Raw genomic sequence first — 22,319 nt, forward strand, 5'->3', positions numbered from 1 at the left:
ATCGGAGTCATTTAGGCATTAATGTGTCACGTGTGTGTGTGTACAAGGCCAACAGCGCGGTAGTTCTCACCGAACTTGTTCCTGGCCTGTACGGGCTTGTCGGTCTCTACGTTGGGTCCGCTGCCGACCCGGTTCCTGGCGCAGACCCTGAACAGGTACATGGGGTCCCTGTGGAGGCCGGTCACCGTGTACTCGGGACTCTCGGCGTGGTCGGTGGCCAGCGTCCAGGTCTTCCGCTTCGTGTCGCGTCGCTCCACCACGTAAGCCAGCACCTTAGTGCCGCCGTCGCTCTCGGGCTCGTCCCACGCCAGGCTGACCTCGCCATCAGCGGTGTCGACCACCTGCAGGTTCTTCACGGGTCCGGGTACGTCTGGAAAGAAGACCCGAGGGTTGAGTTGGGTGTTTAGGAGTTCTGGGAGTTGAGAGGCAGAGTTACACCAAGTGATGCCTTACCGATGACCTCCAGGTTGATGAAGGCTTCTCCCTCGCCGTGTCGGTTCTTGATGATGATCTTGTAGCGACCCTCGTCAGACTTCAGGGGGTCCTTCAGTCGGTACTCTGTGCGGTCGGCGGACGTATGTATGCCGTCTTTAGGCAGCGTTAGGTTGTCGTACAGCCAGTCGGCCTCGGCCTTCGGGTAGGCGCTGTAAGGGACGGCCATTACGATGGGCTTCCTGGCGTCGGTGACGTAGCTCTGGTCCGTGGTCTTGATCTGAGGCACAGCTGCAGGTGGAGGGACAGATGGTTACTGGTGGATGTTCAGTAGATATGTTTCATATTTTGCAGACAACTATCTATGTTCAAATTGACAAAAGAGGGGCTAATAACGTTAGCTTCACCGCTAACAGCTAATGAGCAGGTCTTCGTAGACCAGCTGCTATACCACCAATAATACAACAAAGCCAATACGGACGATATACAGACATCACGTTTCCAGGTCTCACCTGCCAGCTCCAGCTTGGCCTTGGCATCTTTGTCCTTGGCGACGACTCTGTACTCTCCCTGATCCCGAGGTCGGATCTCACAGACCTGCAGTCTGTGGACTTTGCCCTCGCTCACCATCTGGTACTTGTCTCCCTGCACCACCGTCATGTTGTTCCTCAACCACTTCACCTCCACCCGGTCCTTATTGAGCTCCACCTCGAACACCACGTCGGAGCCCGGAGGCTGGAACACGTCCTGAGGAGGTCTGACGATCTCCACCGGGGTCTCTGCGGGGGCGGAGACAAATTCACCACGAGGTCAACCAGAGCAGGGAAGACAAGAGGGACGAGTTAATACTGAGGAACCCGAAGAACCGCACCGTCCACAAAGAGCCTGGCTCTGGTTCTCTTCTCGTCCACACCACAGGCGTATTCACACTCATCGTCCGGTCTGCACTCCTTGATGCGAAGGGTGCAGAACTTTCCATCTCTGACAAACGTGTATCTGGGGGAAGAAACACAAATGATGGAATGACAGCATGTGGGTAGCAAACCTTCCCACAGTCTGGTGGTTGTGGGAGTTCCCTGAAGCTCACCTCAGTCCTTCTCTGATCTCCCGTCCGTCCCTGTACCACTTGGCGTCGGCCTTCTCTTTGGTGAGCTTGCAGGTGAATTCCGCGTCCTCGAACTCGGTGATGGTCTGGTCCTTGAGCTGCGCGCTGAAGTCGGTGGGCGCCTCGCTGATGATCAGCTCGGCGGTGGACTTGCTGTCTCCGGCCACGGCGGTGTACTCGCCCTCGTCCGCCAGCGTGCAGTCCTTGACGGTCAGCGTGTGCTTGTCTTTGTCCACCCTGTAGACAAGGCGCTTGCTGAAGACGATCTCCTCGCCGGCCTTCATCCACTTGAGAGTGGCGTTGGGCCGGTTAACCTTGCAGGAGAAGCTGATGGTCTTCTTCTCCTGCGTGTCAATGTCCTCCAGGGGGACCAGGATCCTCAGATTCTCCTCTGAACGGCACAAAGCATCACAACATGATCGAGACTTTCCCTTCAGCAATCAGTCTTTAACTTTGGATTGGAATTGTGCCGGTTTACTCCGGTTTATACTCTTTAAACTCCAACGGAGCGGCTGGCTGTGGAGGTCATTCATACTAATGAAGCTGATACTGCCTCTAATCCTCACTGACCTTTGACACTGAGGCTGCAGGAGCTCTTGGCCTGCTCTGCTCTCTGATTGGTCAGCACGACGCTGTAGTTGGACTCGTCTCCCTTCTGGGCGTCTTTGATCCTCAGGGAGAAGACGTTGTCCCTCTGGACCATCAAGTACTTGCCGCTCTCAAATATCGTCTCCTCGTTCTTCAGCCACTTGGCCTTCGCTCCCTCCGAGTTCACCTCGCAGTTGAGGACAACCTCCTGACCTTCTTTGGCCTCTGTGTCCTTCAGCGGCGTGATGACCTTCAGCTTCTCTGCACGACAGAAACACGGGAGACACGAATGAGACAAAGGTTCTACTGCCAGAGGGGCTGGAAATGTGTTATTGTGCCCACATTTAAACTATTATCCGAATGTCAAAAGATCTTCTTAATTATTGAGAAAAGTATTATTTCACATTACAGGTCATTTAGCAGACGCTTTTATCCAAGCGACTTACATTACATTTTTAACCCGTGGCGTTTTACAATTTACCCGGGGAACCATTAGGGGTCAGGTGTCTTGCTCAGGGACACTTCGACATGGGACATGGGGCAGCCGGCGCTTGAACCACCAACCTTACGGTTCCCAGCGCTCCCTCTCTGCCCCTGCACCGCATCGCAGAGGCAATTAAAATATCTAAACTTAAATACAAGATGAAACAAACCCGTGGAAAAAGTCCACGTGTGCCACGAGCGTTAACTTTATGATGATAATACGTATAAACTCGTAACACAACGGATATATTTTGGTATCTTGAGCCAAAAGGAGCTTCCATATGAATATTATTATGATTCTGTTTCATTTGAATCAGAATTAGAATTTTTCAGATCAAACTGTTCCGAGTCAAAAATGAGACAAAGAAACCAATAAACACAGATGGAAATATAAACAAAAAAAAAGAAATCTCCCTAGAAACTATAGGCGAGTGGGCGGGGCTTACCGAGCACGGTGAGGTCGGCGCTGGCCCTGGTGGCGCCGATCGTCACCACGTAGCTGCCCTCGTCCCCGAGCTCGCAGGCCGTGATGACCAGCGTGCGTCTCTTGCCGTCGCTCAGCGTCTGGTGTTTGTCTCCCGCCTCCAGCTCCTGGTCGCCCTTCAGCCACCTCACCTGGTACGTTTCCTTGGAGACGGAGCAGGTGAACTCCGCCTTCTCGCCCTCCACCACCTCCTGGTTCTGAGGCCTGGAGATGAACTCGGCGGCCATCTCTGAAACACAGGAAGCAGCGTGAGAGATTCTTCTTCTGTGTTTAATAACAGCAGGAAGCAGTTTTACTTCCTCTAGTTTGTTTACACACGTTGTGTTGAACAGGAAGTTGTGATTTACTGATGAACAAAGTACAACATGTCTCCAACATGTCTGAAGTCATAAAAACATTTGGTTCTTCTTCTTGCGTCTGTATACAAATACAAACACATTTATGAATATAAGTATAAAGACCTGTGTGTACATTTCTATCTTTACTCTTCATCGTCAGGTCTATTCGTGTCCATCAGCTCAAAACCGTTATTCAGAGAGCAGGAGCACATGGACAGAAGACCCTGGTCCTCACCGTTGATCTTCAGGCTCCCGGAGGTCTTGGCGCCGGAGCTCAGCCTGCAGGTGTACTCTCCGACGTCGCTCGTCTTCAGGTCCTGGACCAGGAGGATCCTCCTCCTCCCGTCCACCATGTGCTCGTAGCGGCCCCCCTCCGGCAGTTCCTCCTCCCCCCGGTACCATGTGACCTCAGCGCCAGGCTTGGACACCTCGCAGATCAGCTTCACGCTGTCGGTCTCCGTGCCTTCCACGTTGGACAGGTTCTTGGTGAACCGGGTCTCCTCCTCTGTGAACAAAGGGATGGAACGTAAAGGCCCAGGAGGTTCCAACTGCTGCTAGACTTCTGAGACCTTCTCTACCCTGTGAGGCCCAACCAGACTTTCTCTACCTTTTGAGGCGTTCTGAGACCGTCTCCACCTTCTGAGATATTCTCCACCCTCTGAGACCTACTGAGATATTCTCCACCCTCTGAGATATTCTCTACCCTCTGAGACCTACTAAGATATTCTCCACCCTCTGAGATATTCTCTACCCTCTGAGACCTACTGAGATATTCTCCACCCTCTGAGACCTACTGAGATATTCTCCACCCTCTGAGATATTCTCTACCCTCTGAGACCTACTGAGATATTCTCTACCCTCTGAGATATTCTCTACCCTCTGAGACCTACTGAGATATTCTCTACCCTCTGAGATATTATCTACCCTCTGAGATATTCTCTACCCTCTGAGACCTACTGAGATATTCTCCACCCTCTGAGACCTACTGAGATATTCTCCACCCTCTGAGATATTCTCTACCCTCTGAGACCTACTGAGATATTCTCTACCCTCTGAGATATTCTCTACCCTCTGAGACCTACTGAGATATTCTCTACCCTCTGAGATATTCTCTACCCTCTGAGACCTACTGAGATATTCTCCACCCTCTGAGATATTCTCCACCCTCTGAGACCTACTGAGATAATCTCCACCCTCTGAGATATTCTCTACCCTCTGAGACCTACTGAGATATTCTCCACCTTTCGAGGCCTTCAGAGAATTTCTCTGAGACCTTCTGATGATGCTTTAAAATATTATAACATCGTATTTATGGGCAAACATTCTTTTTAAACCCCCCAATTGAACATTGATTAAAACGTGAATAACGGCCGCTGGCTGCGGTCAGTCACATCGAGGTGAAGAGAATTGCATTGAAAGTAAAACAAACAAGAGGTGCGACATAAAGCGGAGAACTATGCAGAGGAATCACTCCACGTGTCACACAGAAGGGGGGCGAGTGGATAACGGACCACTTAAAGAACGTCCTGCTAAACGTGGGGAGATGGTTGGCACGTTAAATGTAAGAGAACATGAGAAGAACATAAGAGGACGAGGACAACAGGAAGAGTCGCTAGTTCAACATGTTCCAGCAGGTGGAGTTCTGCCTCCATCATGATCACACAAGTTTTGTCTTTAAAATAACATTAACAATTAAGCAACAGTGTCTGAAAGACACACTTTGTAAAGACTTTGTAAAAACAACATTCATTAATCGCAATCGAGATTAATGAATGTCACATTTCAATGAAACGTAAACGTTGATTTAAACTGTTGCATCATGTGTATGAAGCATCAGAGGTCCTCACCCACGACCGTTAGCATGCCCGAGGACTTGGAGGTCTTGGCGTCGCACTCGTACTCGGCCTCGTCGTCGAACACCGACTTGTGGACCACAAGGACGTGCTGGCGACCTTGAGCCACGATCTCGTACTTCTTCCCCTTCCTGATCTCACTTCCGTCTTTGAACCAGCGGACCTGTAGCGAGGCGAGCAGAGAGGAGAAGGTCAGATCGACATAATCAGAACCTTCATTCTTATTTCATTATGACGGGCAAATCTCACCTTCACGTCCTCTCTGGAAACTTCACATTCAAACCTGGCAGATTCCTTTTCCTTCACCTCCACGTCGCTGAGCGGCTTGGAGAACTCGATGTGCGGTGCTGTGGACGCACGGGACGACCCATTACATCATCATCATCACATCATAGTTCATGTTAGGAGCGTACTAAAGGGTTCCTGCATTGAGGAGTCAAAGGAACCTTCTGGTCCTAAGGAGGTTCTCCTTCTCCTCCATTAGGCTGTACTCACGTTCCACGTTGAGGAAGCAGGAGGTCTTGAAGCTTTTGGCGTCACAGGTGTAGGTCTTGGAGTCGTCCGGAGAGCAGTCGTGGACCAGTAGCGCCCTCTTGTACCCGTCTACGATCATCTCGTACTTCTTGGTCTTCCTGATCTCCTGTCCGTCCCTGAACCATTGGACCTCGGCGTTCTCTCTGGAGACTTCACACTCCAGCGTGGCGGTGGCTTCCTCCTCCACCGTCTGGTCCTCCAGAGGCTTGGAGAACTCAACTGCCGGCTCTGCAGGCGTCAAGACACGATTCAGCTCCAGCTTTTAACGACGCGATACGAGTCGGAAGTGGCGAAAGTTCTGTAGCCACGCCCACCTGTGATGTCACAGTGTACTGACCCACCCTGGAGTACCCTGTGACATCCCCACCAAAAGGTGAGACGTTAAACCAAAGGATAAAACTGAATTCTAGAGGCCCAGTAGGGTCCTAGGAGTCCAGCAGAGTCATCACAGTCCAGCAGAACCAGCAGAGTCATCACAGTCCAGCAGAACCAGCAGAGTCAGCAGAGTCCAGCAGAACCAGTATATCCTACCTTTGACAAAGAGGTTGGCCTCCGTCTGGAAGTCTTTGGCCGTGAGTCTCACTTGTCCGGCTTCATTCAGCTGGACGTCCCTCAGCGTCAAACTATGGACTTTATCCTCCGCCTTCAGCACCACCTGTTCAACAGAGTCATTACGGAGGTTTAATCTGCCCTGAACAGGGACTTTCAGGGTCTTTAATGAACACTTAGTTTCCCCAAGTGTCAAAAGATGATTCTGATACCAAAGGCGAAACTCCAGTACAAACGCCGTCCAATTAGAAAACCATCTGTTTTGAGAACAGATGCTTAAAGAAAAGGATTTTCAAAGAAATCAAAGATTAAATAAACGATGAATAGACGGAGGACTCTGACTGGCTGAAACGGAAACGTGAACAAACCTCCTCAGACGCAGTTATCCACCGCTGAGCTTTCATCTCATACAATCTGACTGCTACTTAAAGTGTTCTGTACTATTCTAAGGGTTTTATTGACTGTTTGTCAGTTATTAGGAGGCTTTAACCTGCCCACAACTGTGCCTGGACACTCAGCAAGTTAAAATATATGAGCTAGTGGTTCCCTGAGCACTGTGTGACAGGCTGCTGATTGGTAGGGTTCAGGTCTGTAATAGGCAGAGAAGCACACATGTTAGCCATATCATAACCAAATCATGCTGGGGTCAAAGGTGGCGGATGGAGTAGAGAGGTTGACGGTTTGAGGCCCGGCTGCTCCATGTTCTGTGACAAAGTGTCCCTGAGCAAGACACCTGACCCATAATTGCTCCCCAGGCAAGAATAGAATGTAAGTCAGCTAAACGACCTGTAATTCTCGTTGTGTTTTTCCTCCCTGAACCTCGTCTGTGAGGTTCACAGGGAAGTTGCACTGACTGGGTTCTCCAGCACATGAAAGCGAGTCAGCTGAACGTGGCAGGCAGCTGCTTTCCTTTACACAGCATGACCTTTGACACCTGATGGCTGATTTCACCTCACAGCCACAGACTGCATTTCACACCAAGCCTACGGAAACATAATCCACCACAGAGGAATCTAACACACCTTCACCTCATCTTCTTATACTAGAACGACTATCTGTGTTTGTAACTTGTTGTAAGTTCTAAGTAAGTTTGTTTGTGGGCGTTTTAACGACTCTGTAAACATAAATAAAGAGTCAATTATTATTTATAAGAAGTCTAATCAGGATCAAATGTAATCTGCAGCTCGAAGCTTTGTTTGCATGTTCTCTGTTCTAGTTCAGGAGGAAGAGCGCGTAACTGTCAGGAATCATCTATTTCACATTCGTTACGTTGAAATCCCGACTTTTACTGCTCACAGTCCTCCGGTTCCATCTGATGATCAAACTAACGCTGCTGCATGTCACACATGTGCTGCTGCCGCCTGCCCCGCAGACTCCGCCTCCTGCACTCGTTAAAAATAACCTGCAGAAACGCCAGCGGGGCACAAAAGCCTCTGAGAACCAGGATCGAGTGCAGGAACCCAGCAGGCCCTTATAAGAACCTGAACACTGTGTACGAAGGCCCTGGACCAGAACAGGAAGTGGGTCACTTACTCTGTCGCCGGGCTCCAGCTTGCGATCCCCCAGGAACCACTCGACGGCGATGCCCTCGTAGGACAGCTCGCACTGGAAGGTGGCGGTCTCCCCGGCGGTCACGGTGGCGTCGTCCAGGGGTCTCGTCAGGCCGATCACTCGTGCTTTGGATTGGGGAGAAGACATGATTAGCCCCCCCCCTGAAAAGGGTCAGTAGATCCAAAGAGCGCCGGTTAGTCCTCAGAGGCTCGTCCTCATGGTGAAGCTGAAGACAAGCTTGGACGCCCTCAGGACAACTGCAGACGGCCTCCCTGAGACTCGGCACTGGGGGGGCAGCTCATTAGCATGCGACCCGCGGAAACCAGTGAGGCGCGGGGTCGTGCCCCCCCACTGCCAATCACGGCCATCCTGCTCTACATATGGCATTCGGTTTTTAAAATAACCGACGGCCCCGATTGGCCGGGAGCTCCCCTCGCCAGACCCATCAGAGGGGGGCCAATCTGCTCCTGTCAATCACAATCAGTGGACATTTCTTCCTGGAAAAGGAAAGAATGCGGCGCTCCTCACAGGAGTTACCCAACGTCTCCTCACGCGTCACATCGTGACAGCCGGGACGTGAAGAACATATTACAGCCAGCGTGATTTCACAAAGTCCAATTTAAGAGTTCAGCTCACGGACGCTGTGAATATTCATCTTCAGGTCTAAATGATTTTCCGATCTGGTTGTTGAACATATGGCAGCGAATCGGGGACTCTGCTCATGTTGCTCATGAAAATACGGAGATTCAACCAGAAAGACACTTGGACATTGCAAGTAGAACTGCGTGTGATTTGTCTGTTTCTCTTCAGGATCAAAGGTCGGATTGGATACACACATAAATGTTCTGATGTCATTTCTGTCACCTTTGACCCTGAGCTGAGCTGAGGATTTGGCATTCGCCGCGGAGAAGTCTACACTTCCAGCCATTTCCCTTTTGCAGTTGAAGAGGATCAACACGTGGCGGGATCCCTCCTCCTTGATCTCCACGTCCTGAGGATAAAGATCCACCGGTGAAACAATCAGAAGAACCTGTCACTCTGGACCCGGGGCTCAAAACGTTACACGTGTCCACAGAACAAGGTGGAACCTTACGGGGGACGGGTGGAGCGTCTCCCCCCTCAGCTTCCAGGCGGGGTGAAGATCCTCCTCAGATATCTCCGTCTCAAAGCGAGCCGTCTCGGTCTCCGTGACCTCCACGCTGTAAAGAGGGCGGACCACCTTGATGTCGCGCTCTGCAGAGGTTTAGAGAGATATTAGGGGACCAGAAAGGAGGCGGAGCCTAGTGAAACCTGCCAGGACCGAGTCACGCTGTCCCGAGGACAGAGAGTGAAGATATGAAGACATTAAGATAAAGACATGACCACAGAGACACGGAGACATGTTAGTTGACCGAAAGACATAATCTTACTTTTTACAAAAACGTTCCTAAAACAATAGTTTGTATCAGACGTTATGATACAGAAAGGGAGAGGACAGTCATGGAGGACGGAGGCCCAGAGGGACGACGGTGGGCGAGGTCTCATTGCCACAGGGGGCGGGGTTACCTTCGATGTTCAGGTCGGCGGCGGTTTTGTCCGTGCCGCAGTCGCAGGTGTACGCCCCCGCGTGGCTCTGGGCAACCTTCCTGATCACCAGCGAGCGCTTCCTGCCGTCCGACTGGAGGAGGACGTTCTTAGAGGGAAAGATTTCGTTGCCGTCTCTGAACCACCGGACCTCGGCGGCGGCCCTGCTCAGCTCGCAGGACAGAACCACCTCGTCCTTCTCCACGGCGGCGTAGTTCTGGAGCCGCACGGCGAAGTACAGGTCGCCCTCTGCGAGGAGAAACACGACAGAAACAGCGGCGCCCAGCGAGAGTTTAGAAACAGGGCAGCTCAGCGAAGGACGCGCCTTCATCCCTGGAAGCTGACTGACCGAGCACGGTGAGCATGGCCTCCGAGCTCTTGTCCATGGCCTCCACTTTGATCATGGACGTGTCGTCCACGGTGACCTCCTTGAAGGCCAGCGCGTGGACCCGTCCGTCCACAGACATGTGCACCACCTTGCTGGGGTGCAGGCGCACGTTGTTTCTGGACCAGACCACCGGCACCTTCTCGTGAGAGAGCTCCGCGCTGAACTCGGCCGTTTCGCGCTCTTTCACCGTCACGTCTTTAATGGGTTTGATGAATTCAAGGCGAATACCTGACAGACAGAACCAACGTGGACACACACGAAGTGTATTACATCTAGAGACACACAAACAACACACAAAGAGTTTCCCGGTCGATGGGTTTCAAGAGGCGACCGTCCGACTGCTGTTACCTTTGATTATCAACTTCCCAGAAGTGCGTTTGTCTTCAGCCTCAAACATGTATTTGGCTTCGTCTTCGTACCTGGCTGATTTTAAAACCAGAGCGTGTCGCTTTCCTTCCACCAGGAGCTCAAAGGTCTCGTCGTTGGACAGCTCCTGAGATCCCTTCAGCCAGCGGAAGCTCTTGGGCTCTCTGGATACCTCTAAGTCAAACCTTGCCTCGTCCTTTTCGAACACGTGCACGTCGGTCAGCGGCGTGAGGAAGGAGATGGGCAGCTCTGTTGGTTTAGACAGACACGGTCAGTCTCACAACGCTGAGGTCTTCCAAAGGAGCCGCTGCGCTGCGGCTTTTCCTTTCCCAAGAAGTAAAACCAGCGAGCTGGAGAGGCGCAGCGAGGACGGGGGCGCTCACCCTTCACTTTCAGGTTAGCCGAGCTCTTGGCGTTGGCGGCGGTGAACGCCACCTCGCCTGTTTGAGGCATTTTGCAGTTGTACAACACCAGCGTGTGTTTGGCACCGTCTTCCACAATCTCAACGTCCTGCAGACGGCCGAGAAACGTTTCAGTGAAAAAGCAAACAGGAGGATGCGAGGAAAAGTCCCGCGGTCGATCCACTGTCATTTGTCGCCAACAGGAGATCAAACGCTCTCAAGATGCACATCTGGACCCTGAGAGGTTTGACGCGTCCGGCTTGAGTCCAAATGAAAGTGGATCGGAGCCGAAGGTGAGAGAACATCTGCCTTGGTGCATGTTGAAGGAGACACATACGGCGGACGGACTGAGGACTTCTCCGTTCAGCCTCCACTGGCCGTGGACGTCGTCCTCGCTGAGCTCCACCTCAAATCGCGCCGTCTCTCCGTCAAACAACTCAGCGCCGTAAACCGGCCGAACCACCTTGATGTGGCGAGCTGGCGTTTAGGAGAGGGGGACAAAGACTCTTACTGAAGACGCTCAGACAAACCTCACAGCAACACAAAAACACTTAGACAACAGAAGGGGTGTGAGGCTGTTGGCTCAGTTCTTCACAACGTACTGAACACCAATGAAGGGTTTGTGAATGAAGGGCTGGTTGTGGCAGGGGAGCCGTGGAGAGACTACGAAGCACACAAAGACACACACAAATGCATCCATTTCCCTTAAACCCCTGTAGCGTGCTGCTACCATCTCCATTGGGGTGGCGTGGTGACACAAGGGGGCGTGGCTCTGGGGGTTTGGTTAGGTCGTGCTGCAGATGGAGGGTGAGCGGTGATGTGAAGAACAAGTTGTTTAGTTTTTTTTACCTTCAATGTGGAGCGTTGCCGTCGTCTTGTCCGTTCCACAGTCACATACGTACTGTCCCTTGTCCTTGTCTCCCACTCTCTTGATGACCAGGGTTCTGCGCTTGCCCTCAGCCTTAACGGCCACCGTCTTGGAGGTCTTGATCTCGGCCTCATCGTGGTACCACATGACATCCACGTCTTTGCTGAGCTCGCAATCCAGAACCACCTGGTCCTTCTCCACTGCAGTGTAGTCCTGCAGCTTGACGGTGAAGTACGCATCTCCCTCTGTGATGGGACATTCAGGGGTGACTCTCCATAGCACATGAACAACACGAGCACACCACATGTACTACATACTAACGCCACGTACAAAACATCAGTCCTACACATGGTGAACACAACAAGACAACACAAATGCGTCACACAGGACACAACGTGGACAAAGAGCTGTGACCCGGAGACAGGAGACGGTGGACCATTCTGGGTTTACCTATGACCGTCAGGTTGGCCATGGACGGGATTCCTTTGGCCTCGGCCTTAATCTGGCACGTGTCATCTAGAGTCACCTCCTTCATTTCTAGCACGTGTTTCTTTCCGTCCAGCCGAGTGACCGCGGTTCTGCTCGGGTGGATCTTAACATCGTTCTTGTACCAGGTGACGGGCACGTTCTCGTGAGAGAGCTCCAGCTCAAACCGAGCCGTCGTGCCTTCCTTCACTGTCTGGTCCTTTAGCGGCAACACAAATTTGAGCCTGATACCTACAATCGTGTTAGTAAGACATGAATTATTTTGAAAAGAGGACTGAACCAACTGGATGGAGTCATAATAATAAAAGGGTCCAGTGATGGCGGACTTACCCTCCACCGTGAGTCGAGCTGTGGACATTTTGCCCAAAACCGCAATGGTATATTCATCCTCATCATCAAATTCACAGCAGTTTATAATCAGCATGTGCTTATTTCCATCATCAATGATGTCATGCTTTTGGTCTGGCGTGATGACGTCGGCGTCTCGGTACCACATGACCTTAGGGACATCCTTTGTGATGGTGCATTCAAACTTAGCCTGTTTCCTTTCAGGCACAGAAATGTCCTTCAGCGGGACAACAAAGTCCATTTCGATCTCTGGGTTAAAAAGGTGACACAGGTACAGAACATCAACGACACGTACGACAGCCTACAGCCTTCAGTGGAATCCAAAGGTGTCTCAGGTCTTCGTGTCCCCGATGCGGACTAGGTCGTGGTCCATTGATGGGTCCCACAGAACCATCCCCTACAGAAAGCCTAAATGGCTCCACGCGATGGAGGCTAAAGTACGGCCGTGTCTCCAAGGGTTCGTCATGAGACACATTCTTCACTTCTTCAGTTTTATAAGCATGTGGCAAGAATCTTCCTTCTTCAGGCACTTTGTCTTTCTTCAGCAGTTACTTCCTGTCTGATTTAACTAACATTGAGTTACTGAACTGTGTGATCTGCAGTCTCAGGGATTCATGTCTGTTGGAGGAACCTATTCATGAGCCCGCTGTTGGTTTGACTGGTAAACTGGCCATAAAACATAAAACATTTCACTACAGAAGATACTACTTTACTGTGGAGCAACATCACAACTCACATTTGACACAATGTGGAATGTGACGGACCTTTGACCCTCATCAACAACAGAGAAATGAACAGACAAACACTTGTTTCTTTGGACAGCACGAACACGCAGGAGACCTTTTGGATGGGATTCCTCTTCTTTCCCTGCTGCATAAAGTCGATGAATTTAACTGTTAAATAAAGACCCAAGGTCGGCTCTCACGTGCCATACGGCTTTATTTCACTTCCCAGACCTTGTGCTTTTATTTGTCAAGTTAACGTGCCCAAAGCCCTTCTTACCTTTGACATTGAGCATTGAGCTGGTGATGGCATTGAGAGCTTGGTAGGAGACCTCTCCTGCCTGCTCCACCTGGCAGCTCTTCAGAGTGAGTCTACGCACACCACCCTCCATTAGGATGTCGCACATCTGGTGAAGACATCACAGCATTTACATGTACACACACACACATACGCAAAAGTAGAAACACACTCATTTCGAAGCAAACAAGTCCATGAAGTCCTACCGGGGATCTGGTCAAAACCTCTCCTTTGAGCTTCCATTCTCCTGCAACATCCTCCTCCGAGATCTCCGTCTCAAACATGGCATCTTCCTTCTCCACCACCTCAACGCTGGCCAGAGGCTTCAGGATCTCAGCCTCCCGCTCTGAGAAAGAGGTTGAATTAGTGCCGGTAAATATCAGCCCCCCGACAGAAAGATTAGCAATCAGGTTAAAAAGAAGGAAAGAAGGCTGATGGATAAACCTCCAAGTGTTAGCTTGGCAGTGTAGACGCGTCCTTCCACCTCCATGGCGTATTCTGCTACGTCCTCGGGCTGACAGTTCTTGATGGTGAGTGTCAGCTCCTTTCCATCCTTCTTGATCTCCACCTTGTCGGAAGGAGTGAGCTCGGTCTCTCCTCTCAGCCACTTCCAGTTGGGGCTCTCCTTGTAGAGCTCGCATTTAAACGTAGCAGCAGTCTTTGGTTTCACATGCTGGTCTCTCAGTGGTTTCACGATCCAGTCCTTGACTATTTCTGTTGGAGTGAAACGTTACTGAATAAGAGTCGGACAAACCGTTGACGACACAATGTGCACCACTAACATACCAGGTAGAACAAGCAGCATAAGGCAGAGTAGAGGAGGAAAAAACAAGTTAAAGGGTTTCTCCTTATCTGAGTTTGCCAGATTATCCCAAAATGATCCGCAGGACATTAACCACTTCTGGATATAAATGTGTAAAACGTGCAGAAGAATTGTACTGTTGCATGTCATCAGCGTATTACATCATATCCTATGAATAAGACGTGTAGTCATTCCCGTGCAGCTCTATAGAGACTGGTAGTGAGTGCCTGCGTTTCAATGTGGAGTTATGCTCACCGATGATTTTGACGTTGGTGGAGGTCTTGACGTCCTCCTGGTTGGCCACTTCACACGTGTAGAGCCCCGTCTCGTCCTCGCTGGAGTTCTGGATGGTCACAGCGTGCTGCATGCCAATGATGTTGATCTGGATCTTGCCGGCCTGTTTCTTCAGGACCTTCCCGTTCTTCTTCCAGGTCACGTCTCTCTCCTTGTTCAGCTCACAGGTCAAATACACGGGCTGACCCTTCAGAGCGGACGTCTCCTCCTCCAGCTCTTTGATCCACTTCACCGGCAGCTCTGTGGGGAGGAAGGAAGAAGACAATCCAGAGAGGTGATTTTTCTGCCCTCACCTCTGAGCTTGTGTTGTTACGGCACAAAGAGATAAATACCTTCTACAATGAGCTTGGCTGTGCAGGATATCTCCTTGCCGGCGTTCTTGGCTATACAGGTGTATTCGCCGGTGTCGGACAGCTGCACATCGATGATGTTCAACTTTCGGTCTTTGCCGTCGGAGGTGAACTTGTGCTTGGGGCTCTCGCGCAGGTTGCTTCCGTCTTTCATCCAGCTGGTGATGGCGGTGGAGGGCGATACCTCGCACTCGAACACGGCGGCCGAGCCGATGGACTCGGCCTCCTGCAGCACGATGTCCTGGATCTTCTTGATGAACTTCAGGGGGACGGCTTTCAGTTTGAATCCTCCGAAGGGTTCCTCCGGCGGCGACGGGCCTTTCCCTCCAGGCCTCAGGCCACGGCCCCGGCCTTCCCCGGGGGACGGCGTCTGCTTGGCTGCAACACAAACGATTAAGACTCCTCGCTGTCGGATATGGAGCACAACAGGGTCGATAACTCAGAAGTTCCCTTACGTTTCAGCCCTCTTCCTCTTCCTCTTCCTGCTTCTTCTGCTGGTTGTCCCTCTGTTCAGAAACATACTCCGATGAAATGACGCACAAACTGGGATCAGGTTTCAAAGTCTACATAAAACATGGCCGTGCTGGGAGACGTGGAATCACACCGTGGATAGAAAGCACGAAGAGATGGAATGAGGGACAGAAGTGTGAAGAGATGAACACATGTAGGACTGATGGGAGCGACATGACATTGAAATGACAGAATGACAGAATGTTTTGGATGCGACCAGACAGGTTGAAACAGAAGGAGCATCGACATGAAGACGAGGAAGAGATGGCGTCAATCGCGTCACACTCAACATAAGATGGAGTGGAGACAATGTCGATGGAGGCATGATGCTAGAAATGGAGAGAGATTATTCAAGAAATGAAGAAGTTTCTCTCAGACGCTTTTGGGGGGCGGCCACCATCTCACCTCTCCTGGTGACCCCTGGAACCTCCAGAGAAGCTTCTTCACCTTCGCCCTCCCAGTCTTCAGAGCCGTAGCTGTCGCGGGGAACCAGCTCCCAGCCCCAGGCCTCTTCCTCCTCCTGCTCCCCTTCCTCCTCGGCCTCCTCTTCGAACACCTCCTCCTCTGGCTGGGTGGCTATCTTCTTCATCTGCACGGCTCCAGGAGAGACCTCCTTGGCCAGAGGTAGCCTCCCTTTTCCAGGCCTTGCCGGTTCTGTGGCCTCCTCGGGCGACGGCTTCCTCTGGACCTTTTTGAGAGTCGCGGCTTCAACTTCTTTGGGCTTCGCAACTTTTGGAGATGGAGTCTTTCGCAGCTCAACCTTCTTGAGCTGCGCCAGAGGCTTTGGAGTCACTTCTTCCTTCTCCTCTTTGACTTTGGGTGTGACTAGCTTCTTCAGCTGCACTGGTTTGGGCTCCTCTGGAACCTCTTGTGGTTTCTTAACCAAGGCAGGAGCCCCCGGCTTCCTCTCTGGAGCTTCTGGGATTTCCGGTTTCTTCACACCGGCCTCTGACTCTGGTTCCTCTGGACTCGTCCGCCGGCGCTGCAGTTTATCTTCTGGCTTCCTCTGCCTCTCCTCCGCTGGTTTCTTCTCAGGCTGTACTGCCTCTTTGGAAGGCCTGGAGAAGGGTTTCAGCTTAACGCTCTCAATCCCTTGTTCCTGTGTTGGGAGTTTCTTCACCTTGGTAGGCGCGTCGACCTGCTCAGGCTTCTTCTCTGGAGTTTGCTTTTTATCTTCTGGCTTCTTCCCTTTGTCTAGTGGCTCCTTTACCTCTGGTGGAGCTTTCTCTGGTTTCTTCTGAGGTTCTTTGGCTTCCACCTCTTTGGGAATCCTCTGAAGCTTCTGGAAAGGTTCCGTGTCTCTGTCCGGCCTCTCCTTCTTGTCCTTCTGCGCCACCTCTGCTGGTTCACCAGGCTTTATGAATGGCTTTAGTTTGACTACCTCTGCTTCTGCCTCATCTGCAGGCACTCTCTTCATCTTCTTCGAGGGTGCGCTTGGTAGAGCAGGTTCTTCTTCCTTTGGTGCCTTGGCAGTTTTCTTCAGCGAGACCTTGTCTTGTGGTTTGTCGGCTCGTGGAATGGGTTTCTGACGTGTCTGTGCATCTTTAGGAGCTCCTTTCTGTTCCTGCTCTTGGAGCTTCACAGTTTCAGGCTTTTTCACCACGTCTGCTTCGCCTCGAGGTGTCCTCTCCTCCGCAGGCCTTCGGGTGGCGCCAGACATCTGAACGACCTCCTCTATGTGCACCGCCTCCTCCACGTCAAAGACCGCAGTCCTGGTGACCTTCTGAGGTTTCTCTTCTTCTTCGGTCTCCTTGGCTGCAACCGATGGGATCTTCTTCAGTTTGATGATCTCCTGCTGCTCCTCCACTTTCTTAATCTCCGTTGTGGTTTTCCTCAAAGTGGGAATCTCAAACGTTCCCTCCTCTTCCCTGTGAACTTTACCTTTTTTGTGCAGCAAAGGTTTGACGTTACTAATTGACACGCACTAATGACATCATTTGAACAAACACATACACACATTTACTAATCATACATTGGGACATTTAAATAAACATTCTAATCACAATTATTCTGAAATAGAGGAATACGTGACAACAGTAACATGGAAGCAACATAAAAAAGCAGACAAAGAAGAGGAAACTTCCACAGGATACAACAGTCAACGTCAACTGAAATACCTTTACTACTATCGATAATATGCACTCATTTCAATTGTTTCTAACAATGAATGAATCAGAGCTGGTTGGTGGTCATAATCTGGAGCTGCTGATGGATGTTTGCTGAGCGAGGCGATCTGTGAGCCTACCTTTCTTGACTCCTCCTGGCGCTTGGACGGGTCCTTTGGTTTCATCTAGAACAGAAAATAGTTATTTAGCAAAGTGCATTTTAACCGATTCAGAACTGGAAAGACATTCAGAAGTACTCAGTACAGAGTGTGGACGAGCAGGTCCCAGGGAGAGACACTAAGTGTGCCGGGACACGCGTGGCGTGACGTGCTCGGGTCGGGTTCAACGCAAAAAGGAGACAAACAACATGAAGTTATTGTGACCACGACAAGAGGGACTCACAACACATGGGGGGGTTATGCACCCACACAAAGGGGATGTTTACTCTCAATACTTCAAATACTTGTCTACCTGTCTCAGGAGTTCTCTTTTTCCCGTCGGCCGGTTTTACTTCCTCCACCTTTCCTGACGGTTCTTCGGCCTTTACGAGAGGCTTCGGCTCGGCCACTTCAAGCACAACACAGAGGGGGTTCAGGTCACGTGAAGTACCACCGGAACACAAAGGAACGCACAACCATCTTGTTGCGGGTTCTTTAAGAAGATCAGGATACCTGGCTTCGCTTCCGCACTCCTTTTCTTCTCCATCTTCTTGGTTTGGTCGGTGACTTCTGACCTTTTGGCAGCTTCTTTTGCAGCTGCATGCGGTTTGATCTCTTCAAGTACAAGATATACAAGAACTTCAAAAGAAAACAGGTTTGATTTCCTTTCTTTGCATAGTACCAAGAATAAAGGCTCAGAGATTCATGCTCACAGTCTTCTGCTCACAGACATCAAACACATTTAGAGCAGAGGTTGTATACCTTCTGGAGGAGCAGCTGGCTCCACCAGGGCCTCACTGAGTTGTGGTGGAGACGACGTCTCCTTCGCAGGAGCTTGGAGATGAAATGATACAACAATCAGAACCTTGTTAAGACTGATGAGTGAGCGCTGAACAACGCAGAGACAATAGAGAACGAAGAAGATCCACGATGGAAACAGAGTTTAAAGATGGAAGAAACATCTCACCTAGTGTGAGAAGAACATCTACCTGGAGACACACACAGGTATGATGAAACATAACAGACATAACAAACACAGTGTGTCCACGGCGGAACACAATGGGTGAGGTAACACGATGTCGCTTGGTGCTCAGATCAAACAACACGTGCTCGGTGACACACAGCGGTTTCCCTTCTGTACCTCCTGAAGACTTGGCAGCTTCTCTGCTGCTGGAGGCTTCAGCCTCCTGAGGAGGCTTCTTCTGATCTGTTACTGACGGTTCTCTGACTGAGGGACCAGCTGTTGATTCTGTGTTCACTTCATCGAGTGTCTCTGGGTACGTTTCCTCCTTCCTTTTCCTGGGAACCACTAAGTGATCTCCTCTCATTTGTTCCTGTCCAGCGGCTTTTAGGGCTTCTTCATCTTTTTCTTGAAGCCTTTGAATGGTTTGGTCTTTGCCTGCGATGCTTTCTGTCTTCATTTCCTTGGATTTCACTGGTTTCAGTCTTTTTTCCAAAGCCTCTTCCTCCTCCAGCGATGCTCCTGAGGGTCGACCTTTAACTTTCATTTCTTCCACCAAAGAAACAGCTTTTGTCCGTTTCTCATCATCTTGAAAGTCTCGTTCATCTGACATTGTTTTAGTTTCACCTCTTGTTGCATATTCTACTGTGATAAGTGATTCTCTGGATGTCGCCTCACTGGCGGGTGTTTCTGCAGACTGGCAGATTTCGATGTGTTCCATCTTAATTTGTGCGTCTTCAGTAGGACCAACGGCAGCACTTTCATCTTTAGAGCTGAAAGCTTTTGGCAGAATTTCTCCCTCTGTGGTGGACGGACTTTTATCGGCTTCACTGAAGGTCATTTGAGTGCCTCGCATTGAAACTCCAGCGGTGGACTCTGGTGAGACTTTGCTCGTCTTGTCATCCAGTATTTTACCCTTTGACCTGCTTTCTCCTGCTCTGAACCCTTGTCTTTGGTCCTCTGTGGAATTGTCTTTCTTTACCCCCTCAGACTCCTCAGGTTTTCTGAGTGAAATGTCTCTGAATAGATTGTCGGGGGAAATATACTTTTGTGGAGTATCTGAGATAAGATCTTGTTCTTTCCCAATCGATGGTTTTTCATGTGCGACGTCCATCGCCTGTGTCCTTGAAGCTTTTCTTTCTATCTGCTCCCTCTCTGTTTCTGTGTCTGTCTCGTCCCCGGTGACCTCTGCTCGCTCACATCGGGCGCCCTGCTGTCTCTGTGGATGTTCTGCGTCCACCACCTTTGTTTCAGACACTTTTCCTGATGTCTCCTGAGACTTCAGCTGAGCCTGTTTCCGTTTGGTTGCTGCTGTATCAACTCTGTCGGTTGGACCTGTTACCTCTTGTTCACCAGCTAAAGCCTCCAGGATGTCCCTGGAGGACTCTGGACTCCCCAGAGGAGACTTGTTTAATGTATCGTCCTGTAGGAGCTGCTCGGGTCCAGCGATCCTCTGCAGGGCGGCTGATTGTCCCTCTTTGACTGTGAGATGTTCTTCAGACGGAGTGGCTTGCTTGACGTGTTGCTGGTTTATCTTCTCATCTCTAACCGTCGTGGACTGCACTTCTTCAAGGGCAACTCTCTGTCTTTTCCCTTTTAGGGACTTAGATTTCTTTGCCTCGTCGTGCTCGGTGTCCATGTCGGCCATCTTTGTTTCAGCAGCTGTGGTGGTTTTATACATTTCTGAAGGTGTTTCTTCTGGTTTGGATGTGGTCGAGGTCTTTCCTCTGGCAGCTAACTGCTCTGTGATGGTAGGAGCCGTGTGTGTCTGAACCAGGTGACCTTCTGACACGACTTGGCCCATGACTTGGACTTGCTGGTGCGGTTTAGTAGACCTTTGGAGAGTCTGCGTCTCAACGTCTCCTTCTGTCACCACCAGACCTGTTTGAGATGAAACGTCCATCACGGGAGCCAGCAGGCACTTTCTTCCCACTTTTTCCTCTTTTGTTTGTGCGAAACTGTAATCATGTTTGACTCCGTCTGTCTGGAACAGGACCTGCTCAGGAGAGGTCCTTTGCCCTTTTGGCCTTTGGCTTTTCTCTTTTAGGAATGACTTTGTCTGCAGATCCTCAGCCGATGTTCTGCCAAACTCCCGCGGCGTTTCCTGCTGAGCGCCATCGTCTTTTAGTGGAAGGTTTTCTGCTGCGGTTCCACCACTTCTACCCGTTGTGGTGTCCGGCTCTGAAGAAGTTGCGTCCGCCTCAGGACCAACGGAGGATTTCCTTTCAGGTGGTTTCTGACTCGTCACAGTTTGTGAATCGTCTTCGGGAGGTGTTTGAATCTCTGCAGAGAGACTTTGGTGCTGCTCTGTGACCTTGTTAAGAGTTTGGTCCCTCATCTTTGAGTGAACATCGCCAGCTCTACTTGTGATTGGTCTCTGCTTCAGAGGCTTTCTCTTTGTTTTCTGCTCTTCAGTGGGAGTAAATAGATCTGTAACTTTGTTGATTGCATCTCCTCTGACCTGCGACTGAACCTGAACATCTTCACGTTTTAGTGGAACTTCTTGTAGTTGAGGCACTTCTGACAAAAAGGTTTCACGTCTTGTTTTACTGTCACATGTTTGACCTTCACCTGCTGGTTCTTTTGACTCAGGAGTATCTGGTTCTGTCAATGATTTTGCATCATTTCCATCAGCAGCAGGTATCTCCTCTGCCTCAGGAACGATGTGTCGTTGATCTTCAGTGGTGACCATCTCTGTCAGGCCTTTGGTTTCTTTAGAAGGAAGGTCGTCTCCACGATGCTCTGCTCCCTCTCGCTCAGAGCTCAAAGAGGACAGTTTGTCAGCTCGGGCTGGTTTTGTCTTTTCTTGGACAGCTTCGACTTGGTCCTCGTCTTTCACAGCTGTCTGCTGTCTCACCATCTCAGGCTTTTGAAGGGTTTCTCTATCTGGCGGTGGTTCTGGGAGTTTGACTCGGTCGTCTCTGTCTGGTTTCATCTCAGAAGTTCTGACCCGTTTGTCTTTAAGTGGAAGGACTTGGGACAAAGCTTCAGGTATTTGGGGTTCATCTGGTCCGTTAATATCTCTCTGCTGTGCTTCTATCGTCTCTTTTTCATCACAAACACATTTGACTGTAAATTCTAATGTTCTTGCTTTTCTTGGAGAAGCTTTAGTATCTTTTTTAATGTCTTTTATTTCAACGCTCGCTGTTGGACAATCAGTACTTTGGACAGAAAACTCTTTTTGTTTGGTAGGTTCATCCTGAACTAACAACGTTTTCTTCATCTTATCTTCACTTCCTGTTATGAGCTTTTCTTTGCTTTTAAGAGCCTTCAAACCGTCAGTAACAGTCACCTCTGACTCATCGTCAGGTTCTATCAGCACATTTAGGATCCCTTCTTGTTGCACAGATTCAGATTTCATTTCTTCTTCTTCCTCTTCTTCCGCCTTCTCCGTTTCCTTGTGCGTTGGTGCAGAAGAAGCTCGGCCTCTTCTCGCGGCCTTCAGCACGCGGCTGGCTGGAGGACGGATCAGTTAAAGAGGTGTGAAGAGAAAGCACCATGTAGCGGTGCCAAGAGATTAGGGAGAAAACAACAACAACAAGAAGGAGACAAACACGTAAAACCAGACAGAGGGAAGAGGGAGAACGCGTTGTTGTACCTTTCTCTCTCTCTGCTGTCTCAGGGGGCGAAGAGGCCTCCACTGCTGCTCCTTTAACAGACAATAAGCTTTGCTTTAATGCAAGATATTAACATTCAGGAGCAGAGACTAAAAACACTGCTGAAACAAAGAGCTCCGTTAACAGAACATGGTGTCAGGAGACGTTTAGGGGGGGAGGGAATGG

At 50.4% G+C, this 22,319-nt stretch overlaps 1 protein-coding gene across 1 annotated transcript in view; it reads right to left on the bottom strand.

The window, feature by feature from the left end:
- The window catches only part of ttn.2 (titin, tandem duplicate 2), a 171,725-nt gene that overhangs the window by 80,247 nt on the left and 69,159 nt on the right, over positions 1-22,319 (bottom strand). The window contains exons 94-128 of the mRNA XM_078091002.1: positions 22,136-22,186; positions 18,339-18,410; positions 18,090-18,191; positions 17,890-17,985; positions 17,559-17,603; positions 15,719-17,194; positions 15,259-15,309; positions 14,786-15,181; positions 14,415-14,693; positions 13,802-14,071; positions 13,564-13,703; positions 13,340-13,466; positions 12,320-12,586; positions 11,954-12,220; positions 11,485-11,748; positions 10,973-11,112; positions 10,618-10,744; positions 10,217-10,483; positions 9,830-10,096; positions 9,463-9,729; positions 9,011-9,150; positions 8,782-8,908; positions 7,900-8,042; positions 6,349-6,472; positions 5,779-6,045; positions 5,533-5,630; positions 5,278-5,446; positions 3,666-3,935; positions 3,055-3,321; positions 2,108-2,386; positions 1,520-1,928; positions 1,304-1,428; positions 945-1,211; positions 454-723; positions 71-370 (exon numbers count right to left, since the gene is read on the bottom strand). Of these exons, the coding sequence (XP_077947128.1) occupies positions 71-370; positions 454-723; positions 945-1,211; positions 1,304-1,428; positions 1,520-1,928; positions 2,108-2,386; positions 3,055-3,321; positions 3,666-3,935; positions 5,278-5,446; positions 5,533-5,630; positions 5,779-6,045; positions 6,349-6,472; positions 7,900-8,042; positions 8,782-8,908; positions 9,011-9,150; positions 9,463-9,729; positions 9,830-10,096; positions 10,217-10,483; positions 10,618-10,744; positions 10,973-11,112; positions 11,485-11,748; positions 11,954-12,220; positions 12,320-12,586; positions 13,340-13,466; positions 13,564-13,703; positions 13,802-14,071; positions 14,415-14,693; positions 14,786-15,181; positions 15,259-15,309; positions 15,719-17,194; positions 17,559-17,603; positions 17,890-17,985; positions 18,090-18,191; positions 18,339-18,410; positions 22,136-22,186 (8,226 nt within the window). The remainder of the gene's footprint in view (positions 1-70; positions 371-453; positions 724-944; positions 1,212-1,303; positions 1,429-1,519; positions 1,929-2,107; positions 2,387-3,054; positions 3,322-3,665; positions 3,936-5,277; positions 5,447-5,532; positions 5,631-5,778; positions 6,046-6,348; positions 6,473-7,899; positions 8,043-8,781; positions 8,909-9,010; positions 9,151-9,462; positions 9,730-9,829; positions 10,097-10,216; positions 10,484-10,617; positions 10,745-10,972; positions 11,113-11,484; positions 11,749-11,953; positions 12,221-12,319; positions 12,587-13,339; positions 13,467-13,563; positions 13,704-13,801; positions 14,072-14,414; positions 14,694-14,785; positions 15,182-15,258; positions 15,310-15,718; positions 17,195-17,558; positions 17,604-17,889; positions 17,986-18,089; positions 18,192-18,338; positions 18,411-22,135; positions 22,187-22,319) is intronic.

Source organism: Gasterosteus aculeatus, chromosome 16 (assembly GCF_964276395.1).
Source record: "Gasterosteus aculeatus chromosome 16, fGasAcu3.hap1.1, whole genome shotgun sequence".
NCBI lineage: Eukaryota > Metazoa > Chordata > Actinopteri > Perciformes > Gasterosteidae > Gasterosteus > Gasterosteus aculeatus.